At 45.6% G+C, this 20,425-nt stretch overlaps 2 protein-coding genes across 2 annotated transcripts in view; both read left to right on the plus strand.

Moving 5' to 3' along the window:
• The window catches only part of LOC120924423, a 66,700-nt gene extending 56,075 nt beyond the window's left edge, over positions 1-10,625 (plus strand). Inside the window, exons 11-12 of the mRNA XM_040335382.1 lie at positions 5,005-5,162; positions 9,760-10,625. Of these exons, the coding sequence (XP_040191316.1) occupies positions 5,005-5,162; positions 9,760-9,806 (205 nt within the window). The 3' untranslated portion in view covers positions 9,807-10,625. The remainder of the gene's footprint in view (positions 1-5,004; positions 5,163-9,759) is intronic.
• Positions 10,626-17,714: 7,089 nt separating this feature from the next.
• The window catches only part of LOC120924424 (nuclear body protein SP140-like protein), a 60,961-nt gene continuing 58,250 nt past the window's right edge, over positions 17,715-20,425 (plus strand). The window contains exon 1 of the mRNA XM_040335383.1: positions 17,715-17,890. The gene's annotated coding sequence lies outside the window, so the exon portion shown is untranslated. The remainder of the gene's footprint in view (positions 17,891-20,425) is intronic.

The raw sequence follows: 20,425 nt of genomic DNA on the forward strand, positions 1-20,425 counted from the left end.
TTGCAAAGCTCTGCTTTACTGCTAGCCTGTACAGTGCGGGGGATGTCAGGGAGGTGGAGAGGGGCGGTCTTAACCACTTAAGACCCGGACCAAAATGCAGCTAAAGGACCAGGCCCCTTTTTGCGATTCGGCACTGCGTCGCTTTAACTGACAATTGCGTGGTCGTGCGACGTGGCTCTCAAACAAAATTGGCGTCCTTTTTTCCCCACAAATAGAGCTTTCTTTTGGTGGTATTTGATCACCTCTGCGGTTTTTATTTTTTGCGCTATAAAGAAAAATAGAGTGACAATTTTGAAAAAAAAAACAATATTTTTTACTTGTTGCTATAATAAATATCCCCCAAAAATATATAAAAAAAAAAAATTTTTCCTCAGTTTAGGCCGATACGTATTCTTCTACCTATTTTTGGTAAACAAAATCGCAATAAGCGTTTATCGGTTGGTTTGCGCATAATTTATAGCGTTTACAAAATAGGAGATCGTTTTATTGCATTTTTATTCATTATTTTTTTTTTTTACTACTAATGGCGGCGATCAGCGTTTTTTTTTTTCGTGACTGCGACATTATGGCGGACACATCGGACAATTTTGACACATTTTTGGGACCACTGGGGTAGATTCAGAAAGCAATTGCGTCTGCGTAACCATAGTTACGCAGCGCAATTGCTTAGTTGCGCCGGCGTATCGACTGCTCCTGATTCAGAGAGCTCGATACGCCGACTGCAGCCTAAGATATGACTGGCATAAGGCTCTTATGCCGTCGTATCGTAGGCTGCATTCTTACGATGGCCGCTAGGTGGCGTTCCCGTAGTGGTCAGCGTATAGTATGCAAATTGCATACTAACGCCGATTCACAACCCTACGCGAGCCCTGCGTACGCATTTTACGTCATTTGCGTTCGTTGGGTTTTGCGTAAGGCTGCTCCTGCTATTAGCAGGGGCAGCCAATGCTAAGTATACCCGTCGTTCCCGCGTCGCGAATTTTAAATTTTACGTCTTTTGCGTAAGTGAATCGTGAATGGCGCTGGACGCCATTTACGTTCACTTTAAAGCAAATGACGTCCTTGCGACGTCATTTGCCGCAATGCACGTCGGGAAAGTTTCCCGACGGAGCATGCGCACTATGTTTGGCGCGGGAACGTGCCTAATTTAAATGATCCACGCCCCCTACGGGATCATTTAAATTACACGCGCTTACGCCGGCCATTTTTATGGAGCGCTTCCGCAAATTACGGAGCTACTGCTTCCTGAATCAAGCGTAGCATAAAAACGTAACGCAGCGCCTCCGTAAAAAGTGCGCGGCACTACCTGAATCTACCCCACTGTCATTTAAAGGGTAAAAGTTTGACACCATTCCACGAGCGGACGTAATTTTGAAGCGTGACATGTTGGGTATCAATTTATTCGGCGTAACATTATCTTTCATAATATTAAAAAAAATGGGGATAATTTTACTGTTGTCTTATTTTTTAATTAAAAAAAGTGTAATTTTTTTCCCAAATAAGTGCGCTTGCAAGACCGCTGCGCAAATACCGCAGAAAGTATTGCAACGATCGCCATTTTATTCTCTAGGGTGTTAGGATAAAAAATATATATAATGTTTGGGGGTTCTAATTAGAGGGAAGAAGATGGCAGTGAAAATAGTGTAAAATGACATTAGAATTGCTGTTTAACTTGTAATGCTTAACTTGTTATACCAACGGCCACCATCAGATGGTGCCAGCCCCCCCCCCCCCCTTCCAAGCCAAGTGGCCAGGACCCTATTTCTAGTCGCCATGGCGACCTGGCGCCCGGGATTTGTCGAGGCCTGGCTTAATCTCTGGCCTGAATACTCCAAAGATGACTGCTTACTTCAGTGAACTAGAACAGTGATGGGGATGCCTGAAATTGTACCTCAAGCTCTGGGCAGACTTCTGGTAAAATGGATAATCGTCAATCGCACAACCAGGTTTCTAGGGACAATCTGTACACAGTGTATAGAAAATTGTCAATTCTTACTATATAGCCTCGTACACACGGGCCAGAATCTCGTCAGGAAAGAAACTTCGTTTTTCCTGACGAGATTCTTGGCAAGAATCTCTTGCCGCCCGAGTAAACACACACTCCTTTCAAAAGAACCGCGGTTCTTTTGTAAGGCAAGAACGCAGTGACGTCATCGCGTACGACGAGCATGCGCTCGTCACATTCGATGCCGTCGCTGCCATCTTGCTTCACCCTACCTATGCCGTGGAAGCTACCGCGCATGCGTCAGAGTCATTTCGATCATGCGCGGGTTTCCACGGTGACGGGTAACGCTCGGGTTTCTCGTCGGGAAACAGACCGACAAGAATCTTGACGAGAAAATAGAGAGCAGGTTCTCTATTTTTCTCGTCGAGATTCTGGGAAGATTTCCAGACGAGAAACCTGAAAGCCTCGTACACATGCTCCGTTTACTCGGCGTGTGTATGAGGCTTATAGATAGAATGTAGTGAATTTTGGAATGTTCCATTGGGGTAGATTCAGGTAGCAATTACGCCTGCGTATCCATAGATATGCAGCGTAATTGCCAAGTAGCGCCGGCGTATTGACTTTCTGTATTCAGAAAGCTCGATACGCCGACTGTAGCCTAAGATATGACTGGCATAAGGCTCTTATGCCGTCGTATCTTAGGCTGCATTCTGACGCTGGCCGCTAGGTGGCGTTCCCGTAGTGGTCAGCGTAGAGTATGCAAATTGCATCCTCACGCCGATTCACAAACGTACGCGCGCCTGGCGTTCGAGTTTTACGTCGTTTGCGTACGGCGCTTCCGTCATAAGGCTGCTCCTGCTATTAGGAGGCGCAGCCAATGCTAAGTATGGACGTCGTTCCCGCGTCGCGTTTTTCGAAATTTGCGTTGTTTGCGTAAGTGGATCGTGACTGGCGCTGGACGCCATTTACGTTCCCGTCTAAGCAAATGACGTCCTTGCGATGTCATTTACCGCAATGCACGTCGGGAAAGTTTCCAGACGGAGCATGCGCACTACGTTCGGCCCGGGAACGCGCCTAATTTAAATGATCCACGCCCCCTACGGGATCATTTAAATTACAGCGTTTTCAATTCATTTCAATGGAGAGGGGCGTTTTTGGATCGTTTTTTTCAGCGCTCAAAAGCTGCTCCAACGATGCTGCTTCCAGGACTTTTCTCAACGCTCCTCCAGCGCAACGCCTCAGTGTGAAGGGGTCCATTGAGATGCATGGGGAGCGTTTTATGAGCGTTTTAATAGCGCTATTTTTACTGCGAAAACGTGGCAAAAACGCACCAGTCTTAAAGGAGCCCTTTTTTTTTTTTTAAGGGTTACAAGCACTTTAATTGAACAAGCTGAAGTTGGAAGCTGATTGACCGCCAAGCAAAGCTACACCACATTTTGCACTCTCCAGTTTTAGTAAATGATCCCCCTTGTCTCCTTAAAGGGGTTTTCCACCCATTTTTGAAGTTTATTAAAAGTCAGCAGCTACAAAAAGTGTAGCTGCTGGCTTTTAATAAACTGACACTTACCTGCTCCAGCATTCCAGCGATGCGTCGGCCGGGGAGGGGGGGAGAGGAGCGGAGCCCCGGCCGGCGCGTCGCTGGAATGTCTTCAATGTCACTGTGGGCACCCGGCCGTGACAGCTTTCGGCTTCACGGCAGGGCACACACTGCGCATGCGCGAGCGGCGTGGCGCCGTCCGATTGGACAGGCGCTCGCCTACAGGGAGGGGCTGTGAAAAGGCGATTAAGCTAATCGCCTTTCCAGCCCCTCGGCGGAAGGAGGAAGTGGGACAGGAAGTCCCCTTCTCCTGAAGCCCCCACTCCCCCCCCCCCCCCCCAAAAAAATTACATGCCAAATGTGGCATGTAAGGGGGCGAGGAGTGGGTTAAGAGGAAGTTCCATTTTTAGGTGGAACTCCTCTTTAAGGCCCGTACACACGATCAGAAAATGGGACGCAAAATACTGCAAATCGTTCGTACTATAACCTGATTGTTAGTACACCGCTTTTGAGATTGTACAATTTTCATTTAATCGGTACAATTTTCATCTGAAAATACACTACAACATATTACTTCCAAATGTTTGTTCTGTCGATTGGAGAAATTTCCTAACTCTAGTAACTTCTTAATTTTCATTATGCGATGAGCATAAAATAAACGGGCGATCATTCGTTTGTACCAGGCATTACAATACTGGAAAAAATTATTTGCGCTGTAGTTATCTGAAGCAAAATTGCATTGGATTTAACGTGTGTGTCTTATTGTATAGTTAAGTTGACTGAGGTCTACTGCCAAATCAACAAGTGGCTATACTATCCACACAGACTGGGTCTAAGGAGGTATGTCCTTGCATACTGTATATTGGCATGTGAAACAGAACACCAGTTAGTTGTGGCTTTTATGCTATTTATGAAGTCTGTTGAAGTGCGAAAAAATAGGAATGCTTAAAGTGGAGTTCCACCCATAAATATAACATTACATCAGTAGTTTTAAAAAAAAAATGTCGTTAGTCCTTTACGAAAATTTTTTTTTTTTTTTAGATGCCTTCAAAGTGTTGTTGCTAGGCAGAATAGTTAATCTTCCCACTTCCTGCACCTAGGTGCTTAATGCTTCCTAACCTACACCGCACAGACTCCTGGGAATGTAGTGGGTGTAACTTTCCAGGAGTCTGTGCACTCCCTAGTCTCAAAGAATCATGTGACTTGGACAGCACAGGTGCTGAAACCTGATCTGACACTGCTTGTGCAGCATTGAGTATGTGCGAGATCTGAAAGGCTGAAATCCAGGAAGTCATACAGTCTGGCTTCATGATGCCCACACTTAAGATGGCCCCAGTCAATTTCTATTTTATAAAGTGTCTAAATGCTGTAACAACCTAACAAAACGGACCTTAGTTTACAGACTAACTTTACTAGAATACATTAAGCTTGTGTATTACAGGGGTATTTATATTTAAAAAGTGAAATTGTGGCCGGAACTCCGCTTTAAGTGGTTGTTTTGTCTTTTTGTCTCCTTGTATAGCTCGCCAACAGGTACAGGACTTCCAGAGAAAATGCCATTGGTAGCTGGACCTTCGGACATCAAAACTGTAATAAAAATATACAAATGCGATTATGGCCACTGCAGAAGGGCTTTCAGCAATCTTTCCAAATTTAAAGCCCACAAAAGCAAACATAAAGGTGAGGACATATTACTTATAAAAATGAATATTGATTGAAAACCCAACTATAGGCATACTGAAAATTCTCCCTCACAGTGGGGCTGCGCCCGCACTACAAGGGTTAACTGCTTGCTAGGGGGCATAGAATTTGATGTCAGTGCTACTATTACTTGTTTTAGTGTCTTATTTAACCTTTTTCTTCCCCAACATATTTTTACCTTTGGTCCTCACTGATAATTGGGAGACCGAGAATGTGTTCGACTTTATTCACTCACCGAGTGTTTAAACTTTCAAACTTGGTGGTAAAAAAATTCCCCTATTCAGAGCTTAGTCTTAGGTGGATTACATCACACCACAGGTCATACTACCACTAATACCACCACTTCTGCCCAGAGTTCTTATAAGGTAATGAGGCATGTCCTGGAAATACCTGCTTTAGAAGTGGTAAATAAAGAGGACATTGAAGAAGACCCAGAGGTGGTGTTAGAGGAGTCCATGAAAGATTTCTCCGATACACCTGATGTTATGGCTTAATGCAATATACTTGCCAATATACTCACTTCATTGTCGCATTTGATTATCCTCTGTCTCGCCATGCTTTCTTTGGGTACGTAGGGCCAGATTCACAAAAGAGATACGACGGCGTATCTCCTGATACGCCGTCGTATTTCTGTGTTACGGCCGTCCTAACTATGCGACTGATTCATAGAATCAGTTACGCATAGCTAGCCCTAAGATCCAACAGGTGTAATTGAATTACACTGTCGGATCTTAAGGATGCAATTCTAGGCCGGCCGCTAGGTGGCGAGGCCATTGCGGTCGGCGTAGAATATGCAAATGACTAGTTACGGCGATTCCCGAACGTCCGCGCTGCCCGTCGATCTAACTTTACGTCGTTTCCGTCGAGTTACACCGCGTAAAATTAGGGCTGAGCCCTAGTTGTTCTAAGCCATGTTAAGTATGGGCGTCGTTCCCGCGTCGAAATTTAAAAAACCACGTCATTTGCGTAAGTCGTCCGTGAATGGCGCTGGACGCTATTTACGTTAACGTCTAAACAAATGACGTCCGTGCGACGTCATTTAGTGCAATGCACGTCAGGTAATTTACCCGACGGAGCATGTGCAGTACGTTCGGCGCGCGGGAACGCGCCTAATTTAAATGGTGCCCGCCCCATTTGAATTGGGCAGGGCTTGCGCCGAGCGCATTTACGTTACACCGCCGGAAGTTTACAGGTAAGTGTTTTGAGAATCGAGCACTTACGCTGTAAACATGCGGGGGTGTAACGTAAATGAGATACGTTACGCTGCCGTGGAGCAACGTAATTGTATCTGAATCTGGCCCTAAGAGACTAGCAAAGTCAAAAAAGACATTTCCCATTCATGAGTAAATAGAATTGGCTATTTATGATGATTGGGTTTGTGCCAGAGCACTTACAAACATTTTACCATAGTTTTCTGTGTTGATGACCTAGAACAGAGGTCTCCAAACTGTGGCCTGGAGCCGAATGTGGCCCTTTGCTAGGCTTTATGTGGCCCTTGGGGCACTATTCCTCCCAGCGACGCCAATGATGGAGCACTATTCCTTCTTTGACACCAATGACTGAACACTTCCTTCCACTGACACCAATTATGGGGCACTGGGAAATGGAATAGAAGGCTTGGACTTTTTAGGCACAACCAAACGGGTTATAGATCTAAAAAATATTTTATTATACAGTGGGGCAAAAAAGTATTTAGTCAGCCACCAATTGTGCAAGTTCTCCCACTTAAAAAGATGAGAGAGGCCTGTAATTGTCATCATAGGTATACCTCAACTATGAGAGACAAAATGTGGAAACAAATCCAGACAATCACATTGTATGATTTGGAAAGAATTTATTTGCAAATTATGGTGGAAAATAAGTATTTGGTCTCCTCTGCAAACAAGCAAGATTTCTGGCTGTCACAGACTTGTATCTTCTTCTTTAAGATTGGAGGAAAACCACCTGACTTTCAGAAGACGAATCAAAACTCTGCTCTTTTGAGGTCATGAGTCATAAACAACTAGCGCCCAGAAGCGATTCAGTTCGCATGTGCTGCGCTCTATAAATTTTTCATTCATTCATTAAGATGCTCCCCTGTCCTCCACTCATTACCTGTATTAATGGCACCTGTTTGAACTTGTTATCAGTATAAAAGACACCTGTCCACAACCTCAAACAGTCACACTCCAAACTCCACTATGGTGAAGACCAAAGAGCTGTCGCAAGACACCAGAAACAAAATTGTAGACCTGCACCAGGCTGGAAAGACTGAATCTGCAATAGGCAAGCAGCTTGATGTGAAGAAATCAACTGTGGGAGAAATAATTTAGAAAATGGGGGCTCCACGCAAGATCTCACCCTGTGGGGTCAAAATTATCACAAAAACGGTGAGAAAAACTCCCAGAACCACACAGGGGGACCTAGTGAATGACCTTCAGAGAGCTGGGACCAACGTAACAAAGGCTACTATCAGTAACACACTACGCCGCCAGGGACTCGGATCCTGCAGTGCCAGATGTGTCCCCCTGCTTAAGCCAGTACATGTCCAGGCCCGTCTGAGGTTTGCTAGAGAGAGGATGATCTAGAAGAGGATTGGGAGAATGTCATATGGTCAGATGAAACCAAAGTAGAACTGTTTGGTAGAAACACAACTCGTCGTGTTTGGAGGGGAGAGAATGCTGAGTTGCAACCAAAGAACACCATACCTACTGTGAAGCATGGGGGTGGAAACGTCATGCTTTGGGGCTGTTTCTCTGCAAAGGGATCTGTGTACATGAAAGAATGTATGGAGCCATGTATCGTGAGATTTTGAGTGCAAACCTCCTCCCATCAGCAAGTGCATTGAAGATGAAACGTGGCTGGGTCATTTCAGCATGACAATGATCCCAAACACACCGCCTGGGCAACAAAGGAGTCTCTTCGTAAGAAGCATTTCAAGGTCCTGGAGTGGACTAGCCAGTCTCCAGATCTCAACCCCATAGAAAACCTTTGGAGGGAGTTGAAAGTTTGTGTTGCCCAGCGACAGCTCCAAAACATCACTGCTCTAGAGGAGATCTGCATGGAGGAATGGGCCAACATACCAGCAACAGTGTGCGACAACCTTGTGAAGACTTACAGAAAACGTTTGACCTCTGTCATTGCCAACAAAGGATATATAACAAAGTATTGAGATGAACTTTTGATATTGACCAAATACTTATTTTCCACCATAATTTGCAAATAAATTCTTTCCAAATCAGACAATGTGATTGTCTGTCTGGATTTGTTTCCACATTTTGTCTCTCATAGTTGAGGTATACCTATGATGACAATTACAGGCCTCTCATCTTTTTAAGTGGGAGAACTTGCGCAATTGGTGGCTGACTAAATAATTTTTTGCCCCACTGTACATATAAAGAATATGTTAAGCCTTCTATTCCATTTCCTTGTTCCAAATTGTTTATACTAGAAGGACCACTCTGTGATGAAACAATTAATATTTTCCAATTATGGGGCACTATTCTTCCCACTGAATATCCAAAAGCTCTGCCAGTGTCATCCCTTGAGGATAGCAGCCTTGAACCCATGGTCTATGAATAGGCAGCCTGTGTTCTGTACTGTACTCCAAGATATGAAATTTACCGGTAAGTCAGACCTGCTATGCAGGAATATGAATAAAATGCCACTGTGTGACACTTCAAATAAAGTAAAAAAAAAAAGAAGTGTAATGCACTAAAATGCGCAATGCACTAGTCCAGTGGTTCTTAAAGTGGAGGTTCCCCCTAAAAAAAAAAAATTCTAACAATACATTGAGAAGACTGGTTACACTGCGGGTATGCTGTTTTTTTTTTGTTTTTTTTCGTACATACCTCGATATCGCCGTTTTATCCCTCGGCTTCCAGGTATGATTCTTGTGGGTCTGGGCGTTCCTAGTTGATTGACGTTCTTCCGACCGACGCATACTTGACGTCACAACTTTCCGAAAGAAGCCGAACGTCGCTGCGCAGGCGCCGTATAGAGCCGACTTTATACGGCGCTTGCGCAATGACATTCGGCTTCTGTCGGAAAGTCGTGACGCGGAGTATGCGCCGGTTGGAGGAACGTCAATCAACTAGGTCCAGCAAGAATCATACCCGGAAGCCGAGGGATGAAACGGCGATAACGAGGTATGTACGGAAAAAAAAACAGCATACCGCAGTGTAATCAGTCTTCTCAATGTATTGTTAGAATTTTTTTTTAGGGGGAACCTCCACTTTAACCTCAGTCCTTTAAGTAACCCCAATAGGCTATGTTTTGCAAATTTCTCTTAGAAAAAATGGCTGTCCCAGTTGGTTAGATAAATATAAGCTGCTGGAGGTGAGCTTCAAAGTGAACTTGTTGGTTTGGATAGGTATACTTTATTGCCTTCTCTAGTCTGGTGGGCCTCCATGGCAGTTGACGATCATTATCTCAGAACACCATTGTAGATGGTATCCATCTCTTTCTCAAGCGAACGTCTTTATAGTAGCCATGTACAAACAGGATGGGGCACATCACAGCTAAAATCCACTATATGAATAAAGAAATGGCAGCAGCACTATTGACTCATTTTTTATTTTGTGTTGAATTCCCCCAGGTCCTAAAGAGAAGGATCCCATCTGGCAACCGTCAATAAGACCTTAACAACGGTGTGCACTATTGTGGGGCAAAGTCATTCGGATTGTTGCAGAGACTTCCTTTTTTTGCTCTATACAACACTAGAACCACTTTTTGGAGAATCAAGAAGATTCTACAAGCAACAAGAAGAGCTGTTCCTTTAGTCACACCTGATCAGAGGGCCCAGTTTTCTTTTAGACATTTTAAAGAAAGTCTTTTATATGGGAAGTATGAAAACGGACATGTCGTTTCTGTACACGTGCTGGCATCCAGCAGGGCAATCAAACGTGACAACAATGCTTCTTCATCTTGGACGGAATCGATTTTATTATTATTTTTCTATATACTACATGTTGTTTTCTTTCTTGAGGGGGGTTGTAAGTTGGTAGGGTTGTATATACAATGTTTATATGGTAAGCTAACCAAAAAGTACCTTCACTCATTTGGTCCCTTTTTGGTCTGTTTGTTAATAGCAAAACAATTTTAATAGATAATTTTCTATGCTTTCTGCCTCCGCTTGCAGTCTTATCCATGATGGTGTTCCCAGCTATCTCTGAAAACTACCAGACCCCACCCCTATGGTATGGAGAAGAGACCGCCAGTGCACCCTTTACTTGCAGCCTTGTTTTGTGTCAGTGACTCAAAACTTAGTGAAGGAATGGTGAGAACCATGGCCAGAATTTGCATATGATCTCAATGCTTTTCATAGTGCCAGAACAAGTATGCGGCAAGTGAATGGGAAAGAAAACCTGATTCTGCGTATTTGCTCTGGGTCAGTGCCTAAGGCCTTGTACACACGATCAGACATGTCCGATGAAAACGGTCCGCGGACCGTTTTCATCGGACATGTCTGCTGGGAGCTTTTGGTCTGATGTGTGTACACACCATCAGACCAATTCCCCGCGGACAGAAAGCGTGGTGACGTGGCGGCGACGATGACGCGGCGACGTGCGCGAACCAGGAAGTTCAATGCTTCCACGCATGCGACGAATCACTTCGACGCATGCGGGGGATTTCGGTCCGATGGTTAGGTGTACTAACCATCGGACATGTCCGACGGACAGGTTTCCACCGGACAAGTGTCTTGGCATGCTAAGAAACTTTTGTCCGCTGGAAACCTGTCCGCTAGGCCGGAAAACTGTCCGCTAGGCTCTACACACGGTCGGACATGTCCGCGGAAACTGGTCCGCGGACCAGTTTCAGCGGACATGTTCGGTCGTGTGTACAAGGCCTAAGAAAGCACTGGAAATTTTGGATTAGCATGAGCGTTTAAAAGGGGAGTTCAGCAATGGAATCCTCCTATATTGTTACAGGTTTTCTTTGTAGCTAGGGTTGGGTTAGCATTTTGAAAACTTGTTTGTTTTTATAGGTTTTTTTTTTTTTTTTTTTGGCAATTTTTTTTTTTTTTTTTACATTTTAAAGAAGTTCCAGTTTATAAATCGCATTTTACAATTTCCAGTTACAGATAAATGGTAATAGAAATATAGTTTGACAATAATATTCATGGCAGTACTATGTCATTTATACATGAACAGAAACAAAAGAAAACAATAAAGTTGCAGAGTTGATCAAAGAAGTCTGGTGAATAATTCCTTTTTTTTAGAGATAATGACTGTGGGAGATCATGGATGTATGGATTGCATGGGTTGTTACTGACCTACGGTAAAAATTTCATGTCAGTAGCACCTTTTAAAAACGAATATTTACCTAGAAAAATGGTGATGTGTTCAATACCTATTTTACCCACTTATCAGCATAGAAGAGAAATTTTGCAACTATATTGTACAAATGGACAAGATCTTGCATCAGATTATCCAAAAGAAAGAAATTGACTACCCCCGAGCCATTGATCAAGTGTGACTCAAATTCTGCAAGGAACCTGCCTCATCCATCCCATAGTTCTGAAATTCATGTTCAAAGATTCCGGAGACTTGCCAGCATATACAGCGGTTAAAATGAGTACTGTAACACTCGATCAGGTCGGGTGCAGCAGGGGCAGGCGGTCAGACATGGATAGTCTGGACAGGTCAGCGCCGGCAGCTCCTCCTCACTGCCTATGTAGAGTCTGTCCTCTTCTCCTCCATTGACAGTCCTGGCTGGCGACCCTTTCCGAGTCCTAGGCCCTCCAGTCATGACTTTTGTTGGGTGAATCCTAAAAATAAAAGAAACCAAGCGTCACTATGCACCCCCCGCCCATGCGCAGTTTCAAAGTCAGCTGAAAGACCTTTTTACGGGTGGTCGCCATCTGTAACGGACATTTACAGATGGCTTGTAAATTGACCCAAAAAAAAGGGAAAAGGGACGGGGAAAGCACTCGCATTGGCCGCATCTGTTAGTAATATAAACAAAAAAGGAACAATGGGCCAGATTCAGAAAGTACTTACGACGGCGCAGCGCCGTGTACGCCGTCGTAAGTCCTAATCTGGCCCGTCGTATCTATGCGACTGATTCTTAGAATCAGTTACGCATAGATATCCTTTAGATCCGACAGGCGTAAGTCTCTTACGCTGTCGGATCTAAACTGCAATTATTTTTTTCCCCGCTAGGTGGCGCTTCCGTCGGATTCCGCGTTGAGTATGGAAATTAGCTAGATACGTGAATTCATAAACGTACGCGCGGCCGACGCAGTAAAGTTACAACGTTTAAGTTAAGCTTTTCCCGGCGTATAGTTGCCCCTGCTATATGAGGCGCAGCCAATGTTGAGTATGGCCGTCGTTCCCGCGTCGAAATTTTAAAAAGTTACGTCGTTTGCGTAAGTCGTCCGTGAATGGGGCTGGACGTCATTTACGTTCACGTCGAAACCAATGACGTCCTTGCGACGTCATTTGGAGCAATGCACACTGGGATTTTTTTGGGACGGCGCATGCGCAGTTCGTTCGGCGCGGGGACGCGCTTCATTTAAATGATACACGCCCCCTACCCGCCGAATTTGAATTCCGCTAAGCCGCCGCAACTTTACATGCAAGTGCTTTGTGAATAAAGCACTTGCCTGAAAAACTTGCGGCGGCGTAACGTAAATTACATACGTTACGCCAGCAGAAAGATCTGCTGATCTTTCTGAATCTGGCCCAATGACTCAAAAAAGTAGCAATTGATGGTCGGATTTTAGAGGCAAGACGGAAGTATATAAAAAATACAAATTTATTACAAAAATTTAAATTTAAAAAAGAACAATAGAGATAATAAAGGTCAAAGCGATGTACAGAGGATATTGTCCATATATACTATTCAATCTATATGGTTTTATTATCTCTATTGTTCTTTGTTAAATTTGTATTTTTTATATACTTCCGTCTTGCCTCCAAAATCCGACCATCAATTGCTACTTTTTTGAGTAACTGTTCATTTTTGGTTGTAAATTGACCAATATTTACAATCTGTCCATAAATTTATGGGCAGTTGGCAACCCTGCCTCTCTTCAGATGTGAGGGGGTCATGGTTTGCAAACCAAGTTAATTTCTACTGACATGTTTAAACTACACAGAGTTATGTTATACAAATTATGCTTAACTACTTCAATACCAGGCACTTCCTGCCCAAGCCAATTTTCAGCTTTTGTCGCTGTTTGAATGACAATTGCGCGGTCGTGCTACACTGTACCCAAACTAAATTTTTATCATTTTGTTCCCACAAATATAGCTTGCTTTTGGTAGTATTTGATCACGTCTGTGGTTTTTATTTTTTGCTAAACGGAAAAAAAAAAGAGCGATTTAAAAAAATGTAATAAAAAAAAAAAATGTCTGTTTCTGTTATAAAATGTTGTAAATAAGTAAGTTTCCTTCTTCACTGATCCTGTTTACATCGTGATCAGCTGTGATTGGGCACGGCTGATCACATGGTAAAGAGCCTCCTTTGGAGTCTCTTTACTGAGATCGATATAGAGGTGTGTCAGACTGACATACCGCACCACCAATCGGCACAATGCGTGCCCCTAAGGGCATATGACGTCCAGTCAGGATAACTAAACCACCGCCCGGCTGTCATTGTGCTATAGGCCGGGCGGGATGTGGTTAAGGATGGTGACACTAATTTATCTAAAAGGGGTAAAACCCATTTGAAAAGCACAAAAGCCTACTGAGACGGGACCTTACACTGCTGTCATTTCTTTATTCATATAGATCTCACCGTGTCACCAGTTCTTTGCATAACAATTGACTGGTTAGTCTGTAAGGTTTTCCTGCAGGCTGGATTACGTTTGTGTTCCCTACATTATCTGAAGGACACAGCATTGCTCCAATATACACAGGGGTCAAGTCCTGGGGGAAAAAGTGTGGGAACTCCCACCCAAGATCCGATATGAAGGCAGGGGAAGAAACGTAGTGGGCAGCTGTGCTGGCAAGCGCTGCTCACTAGTACAGCATCGCGAGGAGGGGGAAAGAGCCTGCGGCTGCCATGGCGTTACTAAGGTTGGTGTCACCCCCCCACCATCTATAGTCGCCCCTCAGTACAGACCCCCTCCATCAGTGCAGACTCTCCACTAAGTATAAACCCCCTCCCTCAGTACAGACCTTCCTCAGTACAGACCCCCCTCCATTAGTACAGACCCCCCAGGACAAGCCACCCCCCCCTCCATTAGGACAGACTCTCCCACAAACCACCCCCCTCCATTAGTACAGACCCGCCCCCCCACAAACATCCCCCTCCATTAGTACAGAACCCCCACAAACCCCCCCCCTTCCATTAGTACAGACCACCCCCTACAAACCACCCCCCCTCCATTAGTACAGACCCCCCACAAACCTCCCCCCTCCATTAGTACAGACTCCCCTCCTTCCATTACGACAGACCCCCCCACAAGCCACCCCCTCCATTAGGACAAACCCCCCCCCACAAACCACCACCCTCCATTAGTACAGACCCCCCAGGACAAGCCACCCCCCCTCCATTAGGACAGACCCTCCCACAAACCATCCCCCCTCCATTAATACAGACCCCCCACAAACCCCCCCCTCCATTAGTGTACAAACCCCCCTCCATTAGTACAAACGACCCCCCCTCCATTAGACCAGACCACCCCCCCTCCATTAGACTAATGGAGGGGGGTGGTCTGTACTAATGGAGGGGGTGGTTTGTGAGAGGGTCTGTACTAATGAAGGGGGGGGGTCTTTACTAATGGCAGTAGTACAGACCCCCCCCCCCACAAACCACCCCTCCTCCATTAGTACAGACCACCCCCCCCCACTTAGTACATACCCCCCCACAAACCACACCCCCTCAATTAGTACAGACCACCCCCCAAAAACCAACCCCCTCCATTAGTAAAGACAAGGATAAAAAAGAAAAAAAATGTGTCCCCGGATTTAATTTAAAAAATCTGGTCACTTTACACTGTGTGTGTTCTAACTGTGGGGGATGGGGCTGACTATAGGAGATGCAAGACCATGGTTCCCAGCTCGTAGGAACACACAATCTCTCTCTCCTCACAGAACTGGGATGTGCGTGTGTGTTTACACACACACTTCCCCGATCGCTTGTGGCGGGCGGTCATCACGACTGCCGTTCACGATCATCGACGCCCTCTCCGGTGGTGCGCGTGCGCCTGCTATCCCACTTAAAAGGAACGACGCACAGCTACGGCGGTTCGTGGGATCGTACCGACTCTTTTGCCATAAAACGACGGTGGCTGGCCTACAAGCGGTTCAAGAAAGGCATTAAACGGGCTTGTTTATTATTGCTTACTGGTAAGCGCATAGATTGGATGGTGCTGGTGAATCACGATTGTTTTGGAAGTCACTTTCTGTCCAGCACGGAGGATTGTGGAACTTTTTCATAGATTTATTCCATTGGGACTTTTTTATGATTTGCAATAATGTGTTCTTTGATGGAAATCACTAGCACATGTTAATAAGGAATATTTGACAGATTTGGAATTTGATGCACTGTGTGTTCTACATATTAAAGGGCCAGCTACACAAACAAAAGTTTTTTTACACATCATTCAGATATCATCTTTTTCAGCCGGCGATTCCCTGCACCGTAAGAACAATCGTAGAGGCAGTTCAGCCGTTTGATCATTTTTACAGGTGGTGGGAGGGGATGTCGCCCCCGCCCCTCCCGGAAAAGGAATCCACCGGCGGCAGAAGAAGTTCACCATAGCTGGTGACCAGATGATCCACGGAACTCTCTATGATCTTCGGAGGCCCGGCGCGACGTTATGACATCACATCCAGCCTGGTAAATGTAAACACATCCGTTTTCCCCGGATGGAAAGGCTGAGATCGTTTTTGTGATCTCAGTCTTTCCTGCCTAGAGGAAAGATGTGTGTCTAGACCCACATCTCTCCATAAAGAGGACCTGTCATGCCCTATTCCAGGGGTAGGCAACCTCAGCCCTCCAGCTGTGATGAAACTCCATGAGACGTTGCAAGACCCTGCCAATCACATGACTCCTAAAGGCAGAGGCAGGATGGGATATGTAGTTTCACCCCAGCTGGAGTGCCGAGGTTGCCTATCCCTGTCCTATTTCTACAAGGGATGTTTACATTCCTTGTTAGACCCCTTTCACACTGGGTCGGTTTGCAGGCACTATAATGCTAAAAATAGTGCCTGCAAAGCGTCCTAAAACAGCCGCTGCTGTCTCTCCAGTGTGAAAGCCCCGAGGGCTTTCACACTGGAGCTGTGCGCTAGCAGGACGGTAAAGAAAGTCCTGCTAGCAGTGTCTTTGGATCGGGGAAAGAGTGGTGTTTATACCGCTCCTCCACCGCTCCTGCCCATTGAAATCAATAGGGCACCGCGACTTTACCCCCGGCAAAGCGCCTCTGCGGCAGTTTTTAACCCTTTCTCTGCTGCTAGCAGGGGGTAAAACCACCCCGCTAGCAGCCCAATAGCGGTGCGAAATTGGCGGTAAAACGATGCTAAAAATAGCAGCACTTTATCGCCGACGCCGCCCCAGTGTGAAAGGGGCCTAGTAGGAATAAAAGTGGACAAGAAAAAAAGGGGAAAAGTGCAAAGAAAAAAATAAACAATATAAAAAAAAGATTTAAAAAAGATTTAAAAAAGATTTAAAGTGTCCCCGCCCCCACTTGCTTTCACGCAAAAGCGAGCGCATACGTATGTCATGCCCACGCGAAAGCAACAATTCTAGCCCAAGACCTCTGTAACTCAAATCTTTTTTTAAAGAGTCGCCTATGGATATTTTTAAGTTCCGAAGTTTGGCGCCATTTTACGAGTGGGCGCAATTTTAACCACTACCCGACGGCCGTACGACTTTATACGGCCGCGGGGTGGTTCTGAATCTCTAACAGGCCGTGTTCTTACGGCCTGCGCGCGCAGTCAGCGGCGCGGGCGCGCGTGCTCACCGCATCGCTGAGATGCCGATGCGAGTGCCTGGCGGCCATGATGTCCGCCAAGCATTCAGGATCGGCGGCTACAGGGACAAGACGTGGAGCTCTATGTGTAAACACAGAGATCCATGTCCTGTCAGGGGAGAGAGGAGACCGATCTGTGTGGTGATCAAATACCACCAAAAGAAAGCTCTGTTTTTGGGAACAAAATGATAAAAATGTAGTTTGGGTACAGTGTTGCATGACCACGCAATTGTCATTCAAAGTGCAACAGCGCTGAAAGCTGAAAATTGGTCTGGCAGGAAGGTGTATAAGTGCCCGGTATTGAAGTGGTTAATAAACTCTTTTTTTTTTAAACGATGGTACGAATTCTAACAGTCAATCAGTAAATTGTCACATCTGTTTGCAGTAGATGAAAGGTTGAGAGTAATAGATATAATTGGGGTAAATGGTACAGTTCTGTACACCAGAGATAAAAGAGGGACATTTAAAGGAGGGGGAGGGGGGAGGGGGGATTCCTGAGGACAGAGATCCCCCCCACTGAACTGTCAGTTGCATTGTCCCTATTGAGGAGCAAGGCAGGAGACAAAGTGAAAGCAACCATGAGCAATCACTTCCGGAGGTCACAGGAGTAGGCTCCACTTCCTCTTAAAGGCACAGTCAGTGCTGGAGGACTCAGTGAGAAGCATTGGTATTTCTTGCTGCTATGAAAGCCCCGGAGATATTAATAGGAAGATTTCTATAGCCCTCCTCCCTCTTCTTCTCATTACAGACGGCAGGAACAGAATAAGGAGTCCAGCTGAAGTTTTCCCACTCTAAACAGAAACTGGTAAATATTTACTTACACTGTGAGAATTTGTAACTAATGTGGGAGTCGTACAATAACACTTGTCTTATGCTGGATTCACACCTATGCATTTTTAGTGCGTTTTGCAGTTTTGCACTACAGTTCATTTAACATTGTTTTCTATGGAATACGTTCTGTAGTGCAAATCTGCTAAAAGGCCTAGATTCTTACGGCGGCGCAGCGTATCGTATTTACGCTGCGCCGCCGTAAGTTTGAGAGGCAAGTGCTGTATTCACAAAGCACTTGCCTCCTAACTTACGGCGGCGTAGCGTAAATGGGGCTGGCGTAAGCGCGCGTAATTTAAAATGATGATGAGGGGGGCGTGTTTTATTTAAATTTAGGTTAACCCTGTGTTTTTTACGAACGGCGCATGCGCCGTTCGTGAAAGAATCTCAGTGCGCATGCTCGAAATTCCGCCGCAAATCGTCATTGCTTTCGACGTGAACGTAAATTACGTCCAGCCCTATTCGCGAACGACTTACGCAAACGACGTAAAAAAATCAAAAATCGATGCGGGAACGACGTCCATACTTAACATTGGCTGCGCCTCCTAATAGCAGGAGCAACCTTACGCCAAAAAAGCCTAACGTAAACGTCGTAACTTTACTGCGTCGGCCGCGCGTAGGTTCGGGAATTTGCGTATCTAGCTAATTTGCATACTCGACGCAGAATTCAACGGAAGCGCCACCTAGCGGTAAAAAAAAAAATGCAGTTTAGATCCGACGGCGTAAGAGACTTACGCCTGTCGGATCTAATGGATATCTATTCGTAACTGATTCAATGAATCAGGCGCATAGATAGGACCGCCCAGACTCAGAGATACGACGGCGTATCTGTAGATACGCCGTCGTATCTCGTTTGTGAATCTGGGCCTATATGCCTAGGTGTGAATCCAGCCTTATACAGTAATAACAATGGGGTTGATTTACTAAAACTGGAGAGTGCGAACTCTGGTGCAGCTGCGCATGGTAGCCAATCAGCTTCTGACTTCAGCTTGTTCAATTAAGCTTTGACAATAAAACCTGGGAGCTGATTGGCTATCATGCACAGCTGCACCAGTATTTGCACTCTCCAGTTTTAGTAAATCACCCCCCCCCCCCCCCCCCAATGTGTTACTTGCATTCAAGTTTTGGATAGAGAGGCCCGGATTCACATACAAGTTAAGCCGGCGTATCTCCAGATACGCCGTCGTAACTCTGAGTCCGAGCCGGCGTATCTATGCACCTGATTCTTAGAATCAGTTACGCATAGATTTGTATTAGACCCGACCGGCGTAAGTCTCTTACGCCGTCGTATCTTAACTGCATATTTACGCTGGCCGCTAGGGGCGTGTACGCTGATTTACGCCTTAAAATATGTAAATCAGCTAGATACGCGAATTCACAAACGTACGCCCAGGCTGACGCAGTACAGATACGCCGTTTACGTTAGGCTTTTCCCGGCGTAAAGTTACCCCTGCTACATGAGGCGTACATGCGGCGTATCAATATTAAGTATGGACGTCGTTCCCGCGTCAAATTTTGAAAATTTTACGTCGTTTGCGTAAGGCCCCTTTCAGACTGGGGTGGGAGCTGTGACGGTGGCGGTATAACGCCGCTAAAAATAGCGGCGCTATACCGCCGGTATTGCCGCGGGAATCAGCCGCTAGCGGTGCGGTATTAACCCCTGCTAGCGGCCGATAAAGGGTTAATACCGCCCGCAATGCGCCTCTATAGAGGCGCATTGTGGGCGGTATTGCCGCGGTTTCCCATTGTTTTCAATGGGAAGGAGCGGTATACAAGCCGCTCCTCTCACCGCTCCAAAGATGCTGCTGACAGGAGATTTTTTTCGTCTCCCGCCAGTGCATCGCCTCAGTGTGAAAGCCCTCGTGCTTTCACATTGAGTCTGCAGTGAAGGAGTTTTTCAGGCGGGATAGCAGCGCTATTTTTAGCGCTGTACCGCCTGAAAAACTCCTCAATGTGAAAGGGGCCTAAGTCATCCGCAAATGGGGCTGGACGTCATTTACGTTCACGTCGAAAGCATTGGCTTCTTGCGGGTTAATTCGGAGCATGCGCACTGGGATACTTTTACGGACGGCGCATGCGCCTTTTCGTAAAAAGCGTCATTTACGTGGGGTCACATTAAATTTAAATAACACACTCCCGCATCTACCACATTTGAATTAGGCGGGCTTACGCCGGCCTATTTACGCTACGCCGCCGCAACTTTGGTTTGAGAATACGGCACTTGCCTGTCAAAGTTGCGGAGGCGTAACGTAAATAGGATACGTTACGCCCGCACAAAGATACGCGCATCTACGTGAATCCGGGCCAGAGGATATTGTTGTCTGTGCTCCTGTTAGAGAGGTTCACCCTCTCTATGGGGTTGATTTACTAAAGGAAAACAGATGGTGCGCTTTGAAAGTGCAGTTGCTCCAAAGTTTAGTAAATGAGAGGAAGCTCTGCTGACTTTTATTATCCAATCATGTGCAAGCAACAATGCATTTTTTTTTTTTTTTTTTTTAATGTTTGCATGTGA

Source organism: Rana temporaria, chromosome 1 (assembly GCF_905171775.1).
Source record: "Rana temporaria chromosome 1, aRanTem1.1, whole genome shotgun sequence".
Lineage (NCBI taxonomy): Eukaryota > Metazoa > Chordata > Amphibia > Anura > Ranidae > Rana > Rana temporaria.